Source organism: Otolemur garnettii, unplaced genomic scaffold (genome assembly GCF_000181295.1).
Source record: "Otolemur garnettii isolate 467f Iridium unplaced genomic scaffold, OtoGar3 scaffold00099, whole genome shotgun sequence".
In the NCBI taxonomy this organism is placed as follows: Eukaryota; Metazoa; Chordata; class Mammalia; order Primates; family Galagidae; genus Otolemur; species Otolemur garnettii.
In genome coordinates this window covers 2,545,031-2,566,039 of record NW_003852494.1, presented here as the reverse complement: position 1 = coordinate 2,566,039, position 21,009 = coordinate 2,545,031, and the positions used below count along the sequence as shown (strand labels likewise).

The 21,009-nt window shown below is 50.4% G+C and overlaps 1 protein-coding gene across 1 annotated transcript in view; it reads right to left on the bottom strand.

Annotated features, from left to right (window-relative positions):
- Window positions 1–595: 595 nt before the first annotated feature.
- The window catches only part of MLXIP (MLX interacting protein), a 64,607-nt gene continuing 44,193 nt past the window's right edge, over window positions 596–21,009 (bottom strand). The window contains exons 2-17 of the mRNA XM_003796010.3: window positions 15,354–15,460; window positions 14,623–14,708; window positions 12,239–12,328; window positions 11,787–11,828; window positions 11,279–11,450; window positions 10,497–10,586; window positions 9,895–9,986; window positions 7,980–8,628; window positions 7,406–7,527; window positions 7,106–7,286; window positions 6,137–6,261; window positions 5,427–5,528; window positions 5,213–5,340; window positions 4,858–4,981; window positions 3,306–3,435; window positions 596–2,502 (exon numbers count right to left, since the gene is read on the bottom strand). Coding sequence (XP_003796058.1) covers window positions 2,381–2,502; window positions 3,306–3,435; window positions 4,858–4,981; window positions 5,213–5,340; window positions 5,427–5,528; window positions 6,137–6,261; window positions 7,106–7,286; window positions 7,406–7,527; window positions 7,980–8,628; window positions 9,895–9,986; window positions 10,497–10,586; window positions 11,279–11,450; window positions 11,787–11,828; window positions 12,239–12,328; window positions 14,623–14,708; window positions 15,354–15,460 — 2,362 coding nt within the window. The 3' untranslated portion in view covers window positions 596–2,380. The remainder of the gene's footprint in view (window positions 2,503–3,305; window positions 3,436–4,857; window positions 4,982–5,212; window positions 5,341–5,426; window positions 5,529–6,136; window positions 6,262–7,105; window positions 7,287–7,405; window positions 7,528–7,979; window positions 8,629–9,894; window positions 9,987–10,496; window positions 10,587–11,278; window positions 11,451–11,786; window positions 11,829–12,238; window positions 12,329–14,622; window positions 14,709–15,353; window positions 15,461–21,009) is intronic.

Below are 21,009 nucleotides of genomic sequence, written 5' to 3'. Positions count from 1 at the left end.
CCCCTCTATCTGGCCAGATCACCAGGCAAGATTCCAAAACAAGAAAACTCCTGGGACCAAAAAAAAAACTATGTCTGGAGCAGAGATACAGCATTGTGGCCCTGTAGCCATGATAATTGTGAGCACCAAGAGAAGTAAATTTATAGAAATATCTTGAAACAAACATATGCATGTAAGTTAACAGTCTGCTGGGACACACACACACACTTACTTTAGGTCTCACACAACCTAATGGCCTTAAATATATGACGAAACAGAATCATGAACATTAATTCAGCAAAAGGGAAAGGTAGGCCAAAGAAACAATTGCCCAATTTTACATCCCATGGAGTTATTTATAAAAATGGGGGGGGGGGGGGAGGCAGCGCCCGTAGCCACATACACGGCTGGTGGGTTCAAACCCAGCCCAGGCCAGCTAAAATCAACAATGACACCTGCAACAACAAAAAAAATAGCCGGGCGTCTGGCGGGTACCTGTAGTCCCAGCTACTTGGGAGGCTGAGGCAAGAGAATCTCTTAAGCCCAAGAGTTTGAGGTTGCTGCGAGCTGTGACGCCACAGCTCTCTACCAAAAGCGACATAGTGAAACTCTTGTCTCAAGAAGAAAAAAAAAAAAATTACTCCCCAGCAGGGAGGAAAAAGCTATTGATTTAGGAGAGATCTTGGCTCGCTTGGCCAACCACCATGGCCACGTGTATGTTTTGTTTTACAAAGGCACAGGAATCGGGCAGGACTGGGCTCACAACCCTCCATGAGATCCTCACAGCTAAAACTTTCAGTTTTTTTTTTCCTTCTGACCTTAGTGGAATTCTTACCACTAGTGACCTTTGCCTTTAAAAAGGTGACTTCATATTTGTCCTGGGGGTAATGGATGGATGCTATCACCATTTCCCAGTGGAAATTCCAAGGACCAGCCCAGCCTTGTCTTGGGATCTGGAAGGCCTGTAAACGTTTTCTGGGTGGCTAAGGGTGCCACCAAGCTGCTCTAGTATGGGGCTGAAGCACAGGTAAGAGAGCAAGTGGCTGGTCAGTGACCTACAGCAGAGGCAGTGGCACAGCCAGTGGCAGGAAGATCCCCATCTCTGTCTTCCATGAACTGGGGCTGAGACAGACCTGGCTACCCCTCTGAACCCCCCACCCCATGGTGACTAGGCTTACTCCAAAGCCCTCCCCAGGCCCTGCAGGCAGGGAGTGTAGGGGAAGAGGCAAGGAGGACAGAGGTCAAGTGGAGAGCCTGCTGGCTGCTCTAACTTCACAGCAAGCCTTTAACACATATTCTTCCATAAGGAGGTACCCTTGGCTGGGTTTCCTGAGTGTTGGAGAGAGCCCCTGCCCCCTGCAGCAGCATGCAGAGGCAGCCAGAGACGAGGGCAAGCACTGTGCAGTCGGCCCTCCTGCTGCTCCTCAGGATGGCCAGGCCAACCCTGAGTTCTGCCTGTCAACATTCAGTTTCTTCCTCCAAACACAAGATGGACAGACTTTGAGTGTGGTGGCATCTTTGGTCTGAGAAGTGTCCTGGTGACAAGATGAAGAGGCTAAGAGACTGGCACATGGAGTCTGACCTTTGAACTTAGAACTGCAAGGTTATACATTTGCCCCCTGCACACACTTGACTTGTCTGAGCTGCAGCTTGGAAGCAAGTGGAGAATAATGGCGAGGTGACACCCAAGAAAGCCCTAGGCACATCCCTGTGGTTCTTGCAATACCAGGTAGAACTATGACAGGAGACGAAGCACAGCCTGGGAGGCTTTTGAGCTGGAGCAGCAGCTATGCACATGGGCTTCCGTCCTCATCCCGTGCACGTGTCCTGGGGGGTCTCTGAAGGCACTTCCCCCAGTAGCTGAGTGCATGTTAAGCTGGAACAGAAGTCCAAATCACTCAAAAGGCCCAGGAGCCACCAGACTGGTGGGAAGAAAGAAAGATACCGTCCAACTGCCCCTGGGCAGGCTGCAGAGCTGCACAGGGCACTTGCCAGAGGAATAGAGGATGAGACAGGACAGAGGGACAAGTCAATAAGGCTTTGTCTCCTTCAACCCATCAACTCCACTCACTAGCACTGGACCCTGACAAGCCACCAGCAGGACAGGACTAGCACAGCTGGCATTTCCCTTTTGTCTAGGCTGCCCAAGGGCAGGGGAGGTTGGTGACTGAGGTCACACTGAGAGAGTTCACAGCAGGGGGTTCCCAAAGATGGGCTATTGCTGTTGGCAGGCCCTGAACCTGCTTCAGACCTGAGCATGGCGTCCTGCCTAGCACACGGGCTGGCAGAGGTGAAGGGAGGCCCTGAGGCTGAGTGTCAGGAGAGCTGGGGGCGCAGCATCCTCTCCATGGGTGGGAAGGGTCTCCATGACATCTCATGTGGCCATATGCCAGCTAAACACTTATGACTCTCCCGACCTCTTGCCGATTCTGGTGACAGCCTCTGACGCCTGCTCCGGCAGCTGGGATGGGTCTGTCAGGATGGAGGTGGTGGTGCTCAGCTGCCGGAGGGTATTCAGCACCACTGGAAGACACAGTGAGGGGAGTTAGCCACTCATGGGGACATGGTCTCACAATGCAGTGTGCCTGGCTGCACACCTACAGTCCTACGTGGCAATTCTGAGGCACCGGAGATAGCCACAGGCTCAACGGGAAGAATGCATTCAAGGAAGGCCCCACACTGTGACCTAGACCCTTACACCTCTGCCTCCAGATAATTCTCCATGTCCTAGCAGGAGCTGCAAAGAGGCTCAGGATTCTAGGCTGCTCCCGTGGCCACAGGGATTGCTCCAGATGACTTAATATTAAGCTCCTATAACCTCAATGTGTAGGACTAGCTGTGCTAGTTACTAGAAGAATTAAATAAGAAAATACACCTAGGCTCGGCACCTATAGCTCAACTGGCTAAGGCGCCAGCCACGTACACCTAAGGTGGCGGGTTTGAATCCCCAGCCCGGACCCGCCAAACAACAATGATGGCTGCAACCAAAAAAAATAGCCGGGCGTTGTGGCGGGCGCCTGTAGTCCCAGCTACTTGGGAGGCGGAGGCCGGAGACTCGCTTGAGCCCAGGAGTTGGAGGTTGCTGTGAGCTGTAATGCCACGGCACTCTACCCAGGGGGACAGCTTGAGGCTCTGTCTAAAAAAAAAAGAAAATACACCTAAAAGCACTTGATATAGGGCCTGTTGAAGAAACGTAAGGTGGATTTGCTGGAAGTGACAGATACACTGAAGGTGAGGGGCCCAGGGACCTGCTCCTGTCCCCAGTGGCAGTAGGGTCTGGATCCTCCCAAGCACGAGGCCAGCCCAGGGCGTGCCACCCCACTCACTTGGCCTGAGGACAGGTAGCGAGCAGTGCTGCTCCAGCCACGACAATGCTGTCTGGTGTAGCTCCTCCAGGCTGCTGCTGGACACCATCCCCCTGAATGACTCGAACAGCGGCTTAATGATAATGCTGAACTGCGCAGGGGAGTTTAAGGAAAGTACATGTGCAGGGGGCCGGGGACCCTGGGGCGGGAGGTAGGCCGGGTTTCTCTGCCTCTGGGTCTAGGAAGTGATAATGGGGGGAGACAGAGTGAGAGAGTGAAATCTCTGGGCATGGTGTGTCACAAAACATTTCCATCTAACCAGCCCTGGATGATAGATCACAACCACTAGTAGGCAGGAGACGGGTATACAGAGGTTTCCTTAGTCTGGAACAGGTCCTAACACTATGATGTGAACAAAGGTTTTTATATATACTGGTAAGAGTAGGTACAGAACAGATCGAAAGGCCGAACTGCCTGTATGATGTCTGCCTTTCATGCTAAACCCAAACATCTCAGCTCTGCACGGCTGGGGAGGGCTCCAGGACTGTCTTAGGAAACAAGCTTAGTGAGGCACAAGGCACACATTCTTGGATTTTGATCCAGGGTAACACCCACAGCTCCCACCTCAGCCTGATGGCAAGGAATGCGCCATTTTACCAGAAACCCTCTGACTCATTCCAGATGCCACTCAGCCTGATTAACGATGGGATCAGGACCAGAACAGTAAACAACAAAACAAAGCTAGGGGACTAGAGCTGATGCCTGTCATCTCCTCATTTAAAAATCATCCCTTAGAGCACACAGACACCCTGCCCTGTCCCACTGCCATGGATGTTACCCTCTCCAATGTGACCATCTCTGTCAGACCACATTTCATGCTGTGACAACCTGCACGTGTGCTGACAGGTAAAATGGGAAGATACTAAGGTTCTTTAGGTAGAATAAAGATGGGGGGCGGGGCAGGCAGGCAGGAGTCACCCCTACAGAGCCCAGGGCAGCCCTCAGGTGACCATGCTTCATTATAGTATTTGAGGCCACACAGCACAAATGCAGAAGAGAGTTTTAGGGCACTGGGTTCCCTAAGTGCCACTGGAATCCCAGCTTTGTCGTCCACCACTCACTGGTTTTGAGCCCTGGCATCTGTCTGTCACAGCAAGAGGGTGGCACTTGCCCCTCCCCCCCCACCCGCCACCCCGGTCAGTACAAGGACTGAACTGGCCACCAGGCTACGTCAGATCCAACTCTTCCTCACTATTGCTTCTGCAAGTGTTTTCAGAATTGTTCTTATTTCCTGAGGACCTAGAGAGCAAAGCCCACTGTTCTGCCTCCTCAACCCTTTCTGCAAAGCACCCCAAAGCCCCAACCCTGGATGTGGTTGCCAATGAGATACCCAGCCCACACTACAGGTCAGGAGAGACCAGACATTCCTGAAATAGACACTAGCACTATCTGTCATAACAAACTTGGTGACAGCCATTTAAAGAGTATCTTCCTGCATGAACTAGAATATCATCATCTGTTGTTTCAGTGCTTTGGTTGGAGGTGGGAAAAGCAAAGAAAACTCAAAAGATACAATCCAGAACTTCCAATTCTGCAGGGTCCGGCTTTTCACATATTCATCAAACATGTCTCTCATGTGATCAAACTGGCGCCGGGTGACAGGGACTCCTGTGGCAGGGAGCAGCTGCTGGCAGGAGCTACAACAATAGGGGAAATGAAGGGAAGCTTTGGACCAACCAATGGCAGATCAGCACCCTGTGACATGAGATGGCACGGCTGGCCCAGTGCTGGATCACAGCCAGGCACAAAAAGAGAGGTCTAGGGAAGGAGGAGGATGACAGAAAGCTAGACTCTGTGACAAAGAAGCATCTGTCTGTGCCTCAGTAACACAGGACCATGTGGGATGCGGCACCTGCCCCAAGCCTCACATAATGGTGGCGTTGAGCTCCTCAATCTCGTCCCGCAGCCGCCGCGCCTCCTCCTGCATCTGGCTCCTCTCCTGCTGCAGCTTGGTGATGTACTCCACTGTCTTCTGCAGCGTGATGGCATGGCTCGTCTGCAGGACACAGGGGGCTGGAGGCCTGCGCCCAGCACTGCCTGATGCCCTCACCCTGCCCAGCTCAGCACTCTCAGGCTACTCACCAGCTTGGAACTGTTGGAGATCAAACTGTTCAGGGTGTCGAAGCCCATCTTGATGTTAAACCGCCTTTTCTGTTCGGCTGAAATGTGCTTCATCTGCCGGTTCTATTGGGAAACCAACCAGTCACTGAGACACAGTCACTGAAACGGCTGTGGGGTCACACCACCTCTTCCTTCCTTATCTCCCAAGCTGATCCAGAGTGCTTGGGGGCAAATTAGAACTCTGGGGTGCCCAACAGGACAGGATTAGAGAGCTATCTAGGAGGGGAAAACAAAAAGCTACTGGCTCTATCCAGTGAGGAACAGGAAGGGGACGGAGCGGGGAACACTAGAAAGCCATCACTGCAGAAGAGGACACAGTCAGGGTGGGATGGCTATCAACCTAACACTTTCCAGCCAGACTCAAACCAACCCCACCCTCCCATCTTCCACTTCCCTCCTACAGCTGCACCCACCATGCTAGGAGGAGTGAGCGTTGGTTCTTGAGCTTGGGGCTCCCCTCACCACTGGGCTGGTTAGTGGGAGGGAGCAAGGCAGGGCCCACTTAATCTCAAGGTTAAGCAGGGCCCACTTAATCTCAAGGTTAAGAGCAAGACCAGCTGGATCTGTGGTTCTTTTTTCCAGCCAGATGTTCCCCAAAGGTTTCCTGATGTTTTCCCCACTCCGTTCTCATCCTTCCAACGAAATCAAGGCCTGAGAGAGAGACACGATACCTTTAATGCAGCCATATTTTTGGGGTCTGCAGATTTCCCTGAGCAGTTGTTCTGGGGAGACTGAGGACTGGGGCTTTGTTCCAACGCACATGGAGAAGCCTGCCCTGAGTTGGAGCCATCTCGACCTAAGAAGAGACATATGAAGAAGGGAACTTGGCAAAGCAGCAGCAAGGCCACCCTCCCCTCAAAGAGTACTTACAGGCAGAGAACCCCTAGCAAGTCCCAAGACTTGGAAAGCCATTTACAACCTCACATAGCTTCCTCAGGGCAAAAATTAGAGAAATCTTTGCCAACTACTAGGCCCAGCAAGCCTGAGCCAGAGTGCATGGTAATGTGACCCAGGCTCTACCCACTCCCAGGTCAGGGGAAAGTGGCAGAGCTCAGAGGGAAGAGCTGACTCTGACCCTGGGCGCCACCCTGAGGTGGCCAGGGGTTTCTGCCAGGCTCCTAAGGCACTTGCTCTTACCCTACTGCCGAGCACACAGGTGTCTGTTGTGTTTTTTTTCTTCTTTAAAGTACACATTCACATTTTCTTATGCTTTTATCTTACCCACTCCTTTTTTTTTAAACTAAAAAAATTACCACCTTTGACAAGCACAGAGCATCTATAAGAGAAGCCCTGTGACCTCCAGGGGCCCCCTACTCTACTCACTTCTGCCTCTTTATGAGACACCTCTTGGGTGGACTCTGGACTTTCTTAGATGGTTTCACTCTACTGTAACAAATGCCTCAACTCCCTTTACTCTCTCCTGGACTGTTTTCCTCAAACTGGTCTGTCAGGCTGCATAGCTTGGCTCTAAATTTGGTGTTGAGTATGTTCCAAGCTTGTGTCATCAGCAGGCTTAGCAGACCTTGCTGTGCATCCTGATGGTCCTGGCTCCATCCTGGACAGCCCTGCTGGCAGCCTCCCCCAATCCATGTCATTTCCCTCATGATATCCCAACCGTTTTGCTCTCAGTGGATACTCACTGGGCCCTGTGACAGGGACCTGGGGACTGCCCCCGGGCAGCGAGACCTGCTCGCCCTTCACCAGGGAGTCTTGGATTGTGCCTGGAGAGAAGAGCCGGGAGACGGGGCCAGGCTGGCTGCTCGTGCTGTGGCTGAGGTCTGTTACCAGGATGCTGCTATGGAACTCTGTCACTCCAGGAGCCTGTGGTGACACGGGAAAGAGGTCACCCCTGACCATGGATAGGAGCAACAGAGCAAGAGACCAGCTACTTCAGGGAAGGGTGGCTCTGGGCAACAAGGACACTGCAGGGTTCTCCTCACCCTGGCAATGGCAGCAGGTGCGATGACCACATTAGACTGGGACACAGTAGAAGCCAACATCCCTTCTCTCTTCAGATGGCCTGATGTCATGATCACTGCTTGTGGTTGGCCTGAAAAGGCAGCTGCCAGGACACGGAGAAGGTGAGGATGACGCCTTGGGCCACAGAGCCTGGCCCCAACTCTGCAGAGGCCACAGTACTCTTCAGGAGTGGCACCCAGCCCTCTGCCAAGCGACATCTTGTTCCTCACTAACAGGACAGAAGACAAAACCACCAGGGCACCTAATACTATTTTTATGACTTCTCCTTGGGGAATCTTTCTTGACTTCACCCAGGAAAGAGGTGACCAGGACTGAGGGTTGAGATTAACTTTTAAAAAAAAAAAGGACACATAACAGAAGCTGGACTGGTTCATACACACACATTGTTCCATGACACTTTTGTTTCATCTAAATGTATGCATGTGTAGTGTGGCCAGGAACAGATGGGTAGTCATAGGTTTGAAGGCCTCGGGGGCAGGAACTTCCCTCCCTGGGGCTGGGAGTTGGGGGCAGGCTGGCTCACCCCTAACTCACCTGGGGCGAGGCAAGCGTTCTTCAACACCAGGGACACAGGCTCTGGTTTGGGAGCAGGCACTATTTTGGGGGGCTGCTTGGGCCTCCCTCCAGTCATGGACACAGGTTTGGGAGGCACAAAAGTTAACCGAGGCTGGGGAGGCCCAACAGCTGGAGACTGGGTGATAGGAGACAGTGCCAGACTACAGGGGGCTGTGGATGGGGCAGGGTGATGGGTTGTGATCAGGAGGCCCTGACTCTGGCTAAAGGTGGCAGAGGCATCATGGGTAAGGGTGGCAGAGGCTGTGTGGGTGATGACGGAGGGCGACTTGCTGACTCCAGCAGACTTCTGTGGTTGAAGGAAGGCAGATGGAGCTGGGGGGTTCAGGGCCGTGGCAGGAGGAACCAATGGCAGTGCTGGGGACATAGGTGCTGGGGCAGGACTAGGGGACAGCAACGGCACAGTAAAGACCGGGAGGAAAGACTGCGGGATGCTCAGGGATGGCTCTGAGGGGCCAAAGTCTGAAGGCTGGATAAAGGGGTCCCCAGTTCGGGAAACACGTTCACAGCCCTGCCCATCGGTGGGATCCAGGGAGGGGGCAGTGGGGGGCACGATGAGGTTGTCAGGGAGGCTTCCAGTGGGGAGAGTGGTGGTTGGCAGGATGCTCTCCTGAGAAAGGAAGAGAGAAGCCAGGAAATGAAGCTGGGCTCAAACAATTCACACTCACTGCCTAGTGCTGCATACTGCAAAGCTTTAGCATCTCTGCTGGGCACCAGGACAAAGGGACAAAGGGATGTCTCTCATGCCCATTACTGCTGATCTGGGAAATAGATCTGTGTTTCCCTGAGCATCTGCAGGGGTTTTGTTTTCATCAGAAACTAAAATGATACACAGCTCATATACAGCAACTGCCTCTGCACAGCTGGACTGTAGCCTGGGAGGATCTTATTTCTGGAGTCCAGCAGAGGTGCCCCAAAAGTCTCTGCCATCTTCTATTACAGGCCAGAGGCAGCTGGGATTGCAGCTGCTTGGGGGTTCCCCCAGGGCAGTTTCATGTATCAGCTTCTAGCTAGGCCATCTCTTCCTAAATGGGAAAAGCTCTGAGGAATCAATTGTTCAGATCTCTGTCTCTATAGAAGAAATTCTCCCCAGAGCCAGTTTGAAGATGGTGCCAGGTTACCATGTCTAACTGGATACAGGCACCTATCTGAGAGCTCCACAGGGGCGAAAGACTATGCCTTGTTCAGTCCTTTAGCTCTAGCACCTATAACCAACTTTTTTTGATTGAGTTAAAAGAAAAAACTTCTATAAATAATCCATGTTGGCTCGGCGCCTATAGCTCAACCGGCTAAGGCGCCAGCCACGTACACCTAAGGTGGCGGGTTCGAGTCCCCAGCCCGGACCCGCCAAACAACAATGACGGCTGCAACCAAAAAATAGCCGGGCGTTGTGGCGGGCGCCTGTGGTCCCAGCTACTTGGGAGGCGGAGGCAGGAGACTCGCTTGAGCCCAGGAGATGGAGGTTGCTGTGAGCTGTAATGCCACGGCACTCTGCCCAGGGGGACAGCTTGAGGCTCTGTCTCAAAAAAAAAAAAAAAAAAAAAAAAATCCATGTTTTTCTTCTCTATCTAGCTAAACCTATCCTAATTGGTCAGAGCACAGCCAGCTGCGTGTAGATTACCTATAACCTCAGGCAGGAGCATCAGAGTCTGGGCTCAGCCTCCTGCCTCCTGGATGTCTAAGGATGCCTTCAGAGAGCACTGAACCAATGCCTGTGCATGTTATCTGTGCTTCTAGCAATGCCTAGCACTTTGCTTACAATGCACAGTCACATACCAGTTTTGTTCTGTGGCAGGGTTTTGGATGACCAGCCCTACGCCTGCAGGCCCCTTCCCCTGCAAGCCCCTTCCCCTGCCCTGCCCCCAGCCCCCACTACCTGTGCAGGTGTGCTGTTGGGATCTGGTGCAGATGCTGAGGCAGGTGCAGGCAGCAAGGAGTTAAAAATGGAGCGACTGGAAGAGAAGAGGTCTGAAAAACAGTATCGGGTCTTTTGAGTGTCACATGCCCAGCATTTCCTGGAATTAAGACCCAAACATAATGAGAACTACTAAACCCCACACTACCCAGAGGGATGCCATGGCCAAGGGGCACTCCCTTCAGGGCTTCAGGGATAACTTTTTCCAGCAGAAAGAGGCTCTCTGGCTGGAACCATACACGCTAGCAGCTAGGCTCTGGGCTCTGAAACACTCTCAAGCCTGGTGTCTCATCTGCTCCTGCAGATACAAGGGCCCAAGGACGCATCTGCCTGCAGGAATCAGTACAGAAGGTAGCTGTGCTACCAGCACCCTCTGCTGCTGAGAAGGAAAACCACTCACCAGCAGGGCCAATGTCCTAGAAAAGCTTCCCAGACTTTGCAGTTATTACAAACATTTTTAGTTTTTGAAAAATCCTAACTCCTTCCCTTTGCTTATCCTAACTTCTCTCTCAGAAAGGAAGGCAGCAATCTGCTCTGTGCCCCCCAGCTCTGCCCCTCCTCACCCTGGAAAGGCTCGAAAGTGTCCATGAAGTCCAGGTTGGGCTGTAGAGGAATCAGTCCTGGTTGAATCATGTCTGCATTTCCCAGATGTGCTGCATGAATCAGAGAAAACAATCATTTTGCTTTCTCAGATAGCACTGCAAAAATATATAAAAAGCCTGGAACAGACTTGGGCCCTGCTCACATTATAGAGTCATCCAAAAAAATCTGCAGGCAGCTGGTTGGGATTTCTAACTTCTTACAGGTTTGTGGCCATTCTGCACCCTCCGAAGTGAGGGGAAAAGTGAGTTTTTATAAGGAAGGTAAACTGAGTATCAGGAAATGGACACCTAGGTGTAGCTCAGCAAAGATCCCTCCCACTCCATCTAATCTGTAATCTGAGGGCTCTTACCAGAGAGGCTGGCTGGGGACGGATGCTGCCAGGCAGGAGGTACCGCCCAGGAGCACTTCTGTTTTCTTTACAGTAAAATCAGGGCCCTCCGCCCAGGCTTAGGCACATGTTCCCCACTAAGGGCACAGTATCAGAAAAATGAAACTGATTCAGACCATACCCTGCTGCTGTTTTCTCACACTAGTACCAAAGGAACAGCAGTAGCCTTGTAAGGATCAATCTACAGCCCCACTCACTCAATGCATGTGGTATCAAATGTCACATAAGGTTGACCAGTCATTACTGCTTAGCCTGAATGGTGACATGCAGCAGCTCAGAGATGGTCCTGAGAAGGTCTGGTGGAGAAGGCAGACAGCTGGGTGTTCAAAGTCCAAGTACCCAGGTAAGGCTTACCTATTTCCCGGGGGTTGGGCCAGGCCACAGGCTGGTGCGAAGAGAGTGTGGAGAAGAGGGTATCGCTAAATTCTGACATAAGCATGTCTGTGTCCAGCAGGGGGTCCTCCTCCATGGGGACTGGGGTCTTCCACCCATCCCTGTGCTTGTGCCAGTATAGCATGTCATCATCCTACCACCAATACAGTGGGAGGAAGGAGTCAAAGGTGGACTCAGAATTCCCAAGCCCATCATGCTGGGAAACATATCACAAGGGCTGCTCTGTGGAAATGAGGTGATAGGGTAGAGACATTCGGAGAGCAGTTCCCTCCAGCCCACCCCACAGAAAAAATTGGACTGTTTCCTCAGCCATTCATGGGGCCTTGGAGGGAGGGGAAAAGGGGGGGAAGGGAGCTGGCTTGTCTTCAGCCTCCAGAGGGTCTATATCCTTGCCACCTCCTGCTACACAGCTTACTGGTGGGCCACCAGGGCTCCCATGGGGGTGCTCTCAACCTCCAAGGTCACTCACCTGGGCCAGGCTGGAGAGGTCCTCATCCTTGTGCTGCTGTAGCTGTAGGCAAAGGGCAGACAGTCAGGGTAGTCATCGAGGGCCCTGAGAGGGGATACAGCCCCAACCTCACCTCCCTACACACAAGTGAACTCTTTGGAAGCATCTGGACCTCTTCTCTCTGGGAGACAGATTCGGATCCTGTTCCCTGCCAACCCAGTCCGACGCTGGCACAAAGGTGATTCCTACCCAGAGTGTGTAGGATCAACAGCCCAGTTCACAGATGGGGAAAAGAGAGCAAAGATGATTTAACCAAAGCAGGAGGTCACTTGGGCTGGGCTAGAAAGTTAAGTGGTAGCTTTCCTATTTGATGCTGAAAGTTCACAGTGCCAGGTCTGTGTTCTGAATACAGACTCTACTCCTTCCCTCCCCCAGGGGGTTTGTGGTAGGTTTTCCAATGAGGGTCCAGATACCCTTTTCTTGAAGTAAGTCCTCCACTTGTGATACTCTCTAATCACGATCTCAATGCGGCTTTTCCAGTATTTCCCTTCTGTGGTGATGGCCTGTAACAGCGACATGGGCAGAATTAAAAGAGAAGTCTTCACTTGATTAGTAAGACTCACCCATGAAAGAAGAAGTGACCAACACAGAAGAAAGCCTCATGCAGTCCAGCTCAGAAAACCCTATCTTGTGGTTATGCCTTTACTCACAAAGCAGGCCCCATCTCTTCTGTGTCACACAACTGGCCTTCTAGTTAAAAATGACCTAAAGTGGCCCAGAGGGCTTTGGGGCTCAGGTCATGAGGCTCTGCACAGGAACACAGCAGGGGAGAAGGAGATAGAGCTGCCACTTTTGGATCAGAAAGGTTCAGGCGAATGTGACTTCCAAGAGCATCTAACTCAACCTTCCCATGATGTCAAAGAGAAATACCTTCCATGACAGCCTTGAAGACTGCTAGGGACCAGGAGGCCATCCTGCCTGACAGACCATATCATTTTACCTCAAAGTACTCTTTAGTGTGTATCCCAATAAAGGATCTTTAAAAACAAAAACAGGAGTACAACATTATTAATTTTACTCTTTTATGATAAGACAAAACTTGGACAAATTTAAAACAATGCAGAAGAGCAGAAAGTGAAAGAGTCTACCTTTCTTGTCTGGCTCCCAACTCCAATCCCACTCCCCAGAGGTACCCACTATTGAACGATTTCTCTATATCCTTCCTAGCCATTTCCCATGCACACATAATCTCGTAGATACACACTTAAAGATACTAAAAGACTGCTGTGCCCCTGGCTTTTTATCCCATTTATTTATTTATTTATTTTTTGAGACAGAGTCTCAAGCTGCCGCTCTAGGTAGAGTGCTGTGGTGTCACAGCTCATAGCAATCTCCAACTCCTGGTCTTAAGTGATTCTCTTGCCTCAGTCCCCTGAGTAGCTGGGACCACAGGCGCCTGCCACAACGCCCAGCTATTTTTTGTTTGTAGTTGCCATTGTTGTTTGGCAGGCCCAGGCTGGATTCGAACCCGCCAGCTCTGGTATATGTGGCTGGCGCCTTAGCCGCTTGAGCTACAGGCGCCAAGCCTATTTATTTTTTTAAGACAGAGTCTCACTCTGTCACCCAGGCTAGAGTGCACTGGTATCAGCCTAGCTCATAGCAACCTCAAACTCCTAGGCTCAAGTGATCCACCTGTGTCCTGCCTCAGCCTTCCTAGTAGCTGGGACTATAGGTGCCTGCAACCACACCTGGCTATTTTTTCAGTTTTTAGTAGAGATAGGGTCTCACTCTGGCTCAGGCTAGTCTCAAATGCCTGAGCTCAAGGGATCCTACTCCCCTAGCCTCCCAGAGTGCTCAGATTAGAGCCACCTTGCCTGTCCTCTTCAACCTCTTTTTATCTCAATATGTAAAGATCTTAAGGTCCCTCTTCAGTCATTAACAACGTCTCCTCATGGTGACACCCATAGCTCAGTACGCAGGGCACCAGCCACATGTACCAAGGTTGGCAGGTTCAATCCCAGCCCAAGCCAGCTAAAACAACAACAACTGCAAGAACAACAAAATAATAGCTGGGCATTATGGTAGGAGCCTGTGGTCCCAGTTTCTTGGGAGGCTGAGGCAAGAGAATCGCTTGAGTCTAAGAGTTTGAGGTTGCTGTGAGCTATAATTACCATGGCACTCTACCCAGGGCAATAGCTTGAGATTCTGTCTCAAAAAAAAAAAAAAAAAAAGTTTCCTTATGGCCAGGCATGGTGGCTCATACCTGTAATCTTAGCATTCTGGGAAGCCAAGGCAGGTGGATTGCTTGAACTTAGCCTGAGCAAGAGCGAGACCCTGACTCTACTAAAAACAGAGGAATAAAACTAGCTGGGCATAGTGGTACATGCCTGCAGTTCCAGCTACTTGGAAGGCTGAGGCAAAAGAATGGTTAAAGCCTGAGTTTGAGATTGCTGTGAGCTGTGACACCATGGCAGTCTACTGAGGGTGACAAAGAGAGACTGTCTCAAAAAAAAAAAAAAAAGAACAGAAATAAGTCTCCTCATAAGGGGCCAGAATCCCTCCTTGTTGACTTCTATAAGAAACATTAATTTTAAGTGAAAATAGAGGATAAAAATTAATTAAATCCATGATCAAATCCTTCAGGTCTTTGGCCAGCCCATCTGAGAAGGGAGAAAGAACTTCTGTGGCTTGGAGGATATTAAGTCACTTGCCCCCTATGCCTGTCCTTTCTCCACATTGTGCTACCAGGATAGTGCAGGCCCAGCACTGGCCCCCTGCAATCTCCTTTGAAGATCCAGCCCTCACTAAGCTGTTCCTCTTGAAACAAGGGCAGTTTTCCTTTCTCAGCCACAAGTACCTCTGGCCGGCGGTGCTCATCCACGTCAACAGAGCCATCCAGGGGAGTGACAAAATGACATACAGGATTCTTGCGCTTCTCCAGATCTGGGCAGAGAGAGAGAGTGAGAGGTCATCACTACTACCTAGATCTCAGAAGAAGCCTGCTCTATCTGTCCACACCCTCTAGGTGAGATCTTCCCAAGTACTCTTTCCTCTCCTTCCCTTGGAAAACTGAGATTTGGGGGAAGTAAAGGATTCTAGGTTAAAGGAAAAGAATGTCAATGATGCAGGAGCAAAAGGAATCGACTGATGAAGAAGATGGCAGCCCCACACCAGCACATCCAGCCCATACCTCTTCTGGAGAAGGTCTGGAGTCATCAGCATCCACACTGGAGCCAGGAGGATGCCCAGATCTTCTCAGACCTGCTCCTGACTCTTCAGATGTCACTTCTCTGCTCCACCCTACCCACCCTAACTTGGGCCCAGTTGTCTAGGATGACACTCAGCACATACATGGTGAGCGACTGTGTCACACGTCAGTCCCCTCTAGACTTTGGCAGCTTCTCAGCAGAGGCCACTTTATCAGCCTCTTGGGCTTGAGGGCTAATAGGTGTCCAGTTCCCCAGGGTTTGACTTGGGTTTTCCTATCTCCACAGACTGCTCAAGAGAGAATTCTGCTAGAAGCATGGCATCCCAAGCGCAGGCTCTGTGCCATAGCCCCATCCCATCCCAGCTGCTCCCAGCACTTACACTGCATGTACCATGCCCGCCAGATGGCATTGTTGAGCCGGATCTTGTCTCTCCACTGGAGCTTCAGGCCCTTGAAATTCTTCCACTTTGGAGACACTAACTTCCCACTGCAAGGCAAGACAACAAACAGGGAGACTCAGTGGTGGCTCTGAAAATGAAGTGAAATTACAATGTGCTACCCATCATTTCAGACCCCAAAACGCCTCGCTGATCCATTACCAGCCATACAGGCTAGAAATGATGGAATGCAGAAGTCCCCCTGGGCTGAGCAATATGTAGTGGGGAGTGGTAGAGACAATGTTCACATGTGGGAAAACAAGATCGGCCACAGGACGCAACTGCTGGAATAGAGATGATATGTGGGGCTCATTGTATTCTTCTATCTACTTTTCATAATTTCCACAATTAAAAATGAAAAAGAAATCTGCTTACCACCTAATAAAAACCTGACCTTGGCTCACTTGCTTTGACATGACATCCTGAGAGGCACTTATAATCCAGACACACCCATGTCCAGCTTAAGTGCCTGCAGAGCCCTTCCTGGCTCACTCCCAATGGCATTCCCTCCACTAGGCCACCAGCTTGTCCTTCCATATGCTGTTCCCACACCATCCCATCTGAGCCAGCACTGACCTCTCCCAGGCTGCGCCAATTCCAACTCTGGACAGCACTCATGCTCATACATACACACACTCAACACAACAATGTCCACACACATGCACCTACCCCATATAAGACTATAGCTTCTCTTGGGAGGGCCCTGCAGGTATTTTGGCACATAGTACTGGCTCATCTGACAATTCTTCATTGAATAAGTTAAGAGAACTTGCAAACCGAGCTGATAACAGGTGAAAGCTCCCGGGTAGCACAGCGTTCCTGGGCAGTTCAGTTTTCCAAGTGCTATGCCAAGAGTCATCTCTGAGTAGCTAGCATAAGGTATCTCTTTTGCAGACGGCTTGAGAAGGGCAAGGCACTATTTTTGGTCCATATCAAAGGGCATTTGGAGGTTGTACCTGACTGCAGGCCACAGCCCTGGCTCCCTGTCCAGTCCTACTCCAGGGACATGCCAATGACAGCTGCAATCTTCAAAGAAAGCGCCAAGCCATAAACATTAAGTGAATCTGAAAAGGTGGTCTGTAAAGCAAAACCCCCTAGCTAAAACCTCACATCTATCCCCACCAAAACCAGCAAGGAGCCAGACTTTGGATAATATGGGCCAGAAGGCTATGACCTCCAGATAAAATGTCACAGCACATCCTCTGGGCATATGAGGTACATCCAGGAGTCACACACCTTCCTCCTTCCTTCTCTCCCCAATTGAAAGACACATCGAACCCACCTCTACAGTGACTGGTTAGCCTCACCTACATCTAAAAGCCAGGGCTGTAGCATCTCAGAGCTGTTCCCTGTATTACTGCACACCCTCAAAAGTCAGAATAATACCCCTCCTCCTGTGCTTTAATAGGGATTAAATGAGAACAGGTATGTATGCACAGTATACACACACAACTGGTATACCCTAAAGCAAATACTAAAGCGATAATAGTAACCACCTTGATTACATAGATGTAAATTACTACTGAAAGGTATGATTTTTTTTTTTTTTTTGAGACAGAGCCTCAAGCTGTCCCCCTGGGTAGCGTGCCGTGGCATTACAGCTCACAGCAACCTCCAATTCCTGGGCTCAAGCGAGTCTCCTGCCTCTGCCTCCCAAGTAGCTGGGACCACAGGCGCCCGCCACAGCACCCGGCTATTTTTTGGTTGCAGCCGTCATTGTTGTTTGGCGGGTCCGGGCTGGGGATTCGAACCCGCCACCTTAGGTGTACGTGGCTGGCGCCTTAGCCGGTTGAGCTATAGGCGCTGAGCCGAAAGGTATGATTTTTAACATTATCTCCTGACTTGTTAAGTCCTTTCCTTGACATTTCCACATTGCCATTTGGCTCCTGCTCATCCATAGGTGAAAAAAGAAGGTACTATGTGCTCTTCTCAATACAGTGAACAGATGCAGGCAAAGGTCAGTCTGCTCACCCTCTGACATCCCATGTAGCTGCAAAATTAAGGGCGTGGGGGTTTCTCATTTACTCAGTCGACAAGTACTAAGCACCTGCTCTGTGCTGTCAAGAGCTAAGAGCTAAGAGAAGAGGTGCAGGAGACAGATAAGGTCCCCCAAGGAGCATGCCCACGGCTGAGGCACACATCCTGCCTACATGCCAGTATCAGGCAGGCAGAGGGCTGTGGGCATAAGGCGGCATAACCAAGCCAGCCATGCAGTCAGGAGAGGCCTATGCCCAGAGGACAGGAAAGCTAGCTCAGCTGAGGAGGGAAGTGAGGTCCATGCTGTTCCTACTGCCTAGCCTGTGGTGGCCCAAGGAGTAGGAACTTGTCCTCATTGAAGCAGCAAAAAACCCTGGTGTGGTCAGATTCTGGAATTGGTGCTGAACAAGGTCAGACGGCAGAGAATGTCCCAGAGGATGATGGTCCTACCTGTGGACAAAGCCAGCCCTCTTTCCACTTTTCTGCAAGATCACCCAACCACTTGATGCCAGCCAAGCAGGTGGGTCTAGGAAATAAAACTAAAACTTTACTTATAATTGACACATCTTCCTCATACTGAAACCCAGAATCCTGGGGCTGCTTTCTCCGAGTTTAGAAATAACTATTAGGCTTAAACATAAACCCAACCTTACCTCTGCTGTGTTATTTAAGAACGAACATGCCAGTGTGAGCACAGAGCATCTTCCCAGAGAAGCCACATCACACCAGCTACTTCCATTAAGCACAATGAAGGGAGCAGGAAGACACAGAGCAATTAAACCGTATAGGCTAGACACCAAATATGACAGTCTTCAGTTTAAGGGTTTCCATCTTTAGCCTCCCGTTTGGTGAAATGTCTCCCTTTTCCATGATGTTTGTATCACATAGGGTCAGACTTCAGCTGAATACCCAGCTATAAAGAACTGGCATCGGCTTGGCGCCTGTGGCTCAAGCGGCTAAGGCGCCAGCCACATACACCTAAGGTGGCGGGTTCGAATCCCCAGCCCAGACCCGCCAAACAACAATGATGGCTGCAACCAAAAAAATAGCCGGGCGTTGTGGCGGGCGCCTGTGGTCCCAGCTACTTGGGAGGCTGAGGCAGGAGACTCGCTTGAGCCCAGGAGTTGGAGGTTGCTGTGAGCGTGATGCCATGGCACTCTACCCAGGGGGACAGCTTGAGGCTCCGTCTCAAAAAAAAAAAAAAAAAAAAAAAAGAACTGGCATCAAGCCATCAACCCAGAATTCTCTAATATCTCAAGAGCCAACAGGTGGCGCTCAACAAACACAATGAAGTGAGTTCAAACCAAAACCAAAAGCTAAACTACCCCAAGGAGGAAGAACCACTCACCACCCCTGACCCCCAGGCCTATCAAGGCAGTTTCAGAAGAAGCAACTCATATAGCTCTATGACGTCAAGGTGTTATAAAGAGGAAGGGATGGGTGCACCTACACAAACTGTGTCGGAAATGCTAGGGTAGGTTTCTGTAAATTTCTTTCCTGAGGGGTTCCTCAGAGCCTTAAAGTTGCTTATCTTCCGGAGGAGAAAAGACATTTCCTATGCAGACATCCACAGGGACCTAAAGTCTCATTTCCCACAAAATATACTAATAGGAAAAGCTGCTCTAAAAAGTCCCCTGGGCTTGGCGCCTGTAGCTTAGTGGTTAGGGTGCTGGCCACATACACCAGGGCTGGCGGATTCAAACCCTGCCCAGGCCTGCTAAACAACAATGACAATGACAACAACAACAACAACAAAAATAGCCAGGCATTGTAGTGGGTCCTAGCTACTCAGGAGGCTGAGGCAAGAGAATTGCTTAAGCCCAAGAGTTGGATGTTACTGTGAGCTGTGACAGCATAGCACTCTACCAAGGGCAACACAGTGGAACACTGTCTCAAAACAAATAAATAAAATAAAAAGTCTCATGAGGGAACCTGCAGTAGAGCAGGGCAGCAGCCTAGAAAGCAAGGCAGGTCAGACTCCAACTCCCCCAGCCCTGCCCGGCTGAACTTGCCTTCTAGACGCTGCTGACTGGGACGCTTCTTAGTCTGACTCAGGACTGTGTCATACTCTCTCTTTAAAGCACAACCAGAAACACATGATGAACATTTTTCTGGGGTCACTGGCTCCCCCACAATAGCCTCAGCTTCCCTGCCCTAGTCACCCACGGAGTTCTAGGGCCTCCTCATCAGAACAATGTTCCCCAACTCTACTCATCCACTTAACTCCCTCCTCCCACTCTGTGGGAAGGCCAAGGTCTGGGGCTGACTCACCTCAGAGTACTTGGCACATAGGAGGTGCTTTTAAATAAAGAGTTATTAAATGGGCCAGGAGCAGTGGCTCACACCTGTAATCCTAGCATACTGGGAGGCTGAGGCAGGTGGATCATCTGAGCTCAGGAATTTGAGACCAGCCTGAGCAAGAGTGAGACCCTGTCTCTGCTAAAAACAGAAAACCTGGCCAAGCATTGTGACAGCCTCCTAGCTACTCAGGTGGTTGAGGCTGGAGGATTGCTTGAAACCAGGAGTTTGAGGTTGCTGTGAGCTCTGATGACACCTGACATTCTACCCAGCGTGACAGAGAGACTCTATCTCAAAAAATAAATATTAAACTTTTCCTTGAAGAACAAACTTTACACCACCCTGCCATAGCTGCCTTTCCTAGAAGGCAGGTTCTTGACATAAAACAGGAAATTCTCAGTACAACAAAGGTCTCTCTCAAAACTTCTTGGATTAAATTAGCAAACTATGAATTCTTCAGAGGTCTGGCAAGAGACCACTTTGGATTAGAAGGAAATTAAATTGCAAACTTCACACAGACCAAGCTGGAATTAAGAGGAACAGGGTGGGCAGAGAAGTACTATAGGCAGGACCAGGTCAGGGATCCTGGATTCTCTAGGTCCCAGGTGGGGTTAGCTCCTGACTCCTGCTCAGATCATTCTCTCCGAAAGAAGACTGGTAGAGGTCTCTTGTCTCACACACCTGGTAGAGTCCATTCAACTATGTTTGGTTGGTATGGGGCCACACTCCTTTACCACTCCTGCTGCTTCCTAGAGGGACATCCATCAGCAAAACATCCCTAGCCCCCTTACTCCCTTGTAGACAGGTAGATCAGCATATGTCACCAGGGTTGAAGGAGACCTGGGCAGGGGTAGGTAGGCCCTTTCCTCCTCCACTTCTGGGAGCAAGTGTTGCCCACAGGCCTCCTGCTCTGCTCCTGGAGAGAGGGGTTGGAGTTGGGGTGAAAAGTCAGTCTGAGCTTCACTTACAAGCCACATCCTTCACTTGGTCAACAATAAAGATAATATTTTGGCCACCATTTTCTGACTTTAAAAAAATTGTGGTAAAATACATGTATGTCCTACAGATATATGAAAAAATGCTCTCCATTCTTAATCATCAGAGAAATGCAAATCAAAACTACTTTGAGGTACCGCCTAACCCCAGTAAGATTAGCCCATATCACAAAATCCCCAAACCAGAGATGCTGGTGTGGATGTGGAGAAAAGGGAACACTTCTACACTGCTGGTGGGAATGCAAATTAATTTGTTCTTTTTGGAAAGACATCTGGAGAACACTGAGAGAACTAAAAATAGACCTGCCATTTGATCCTGCAATTCCTTT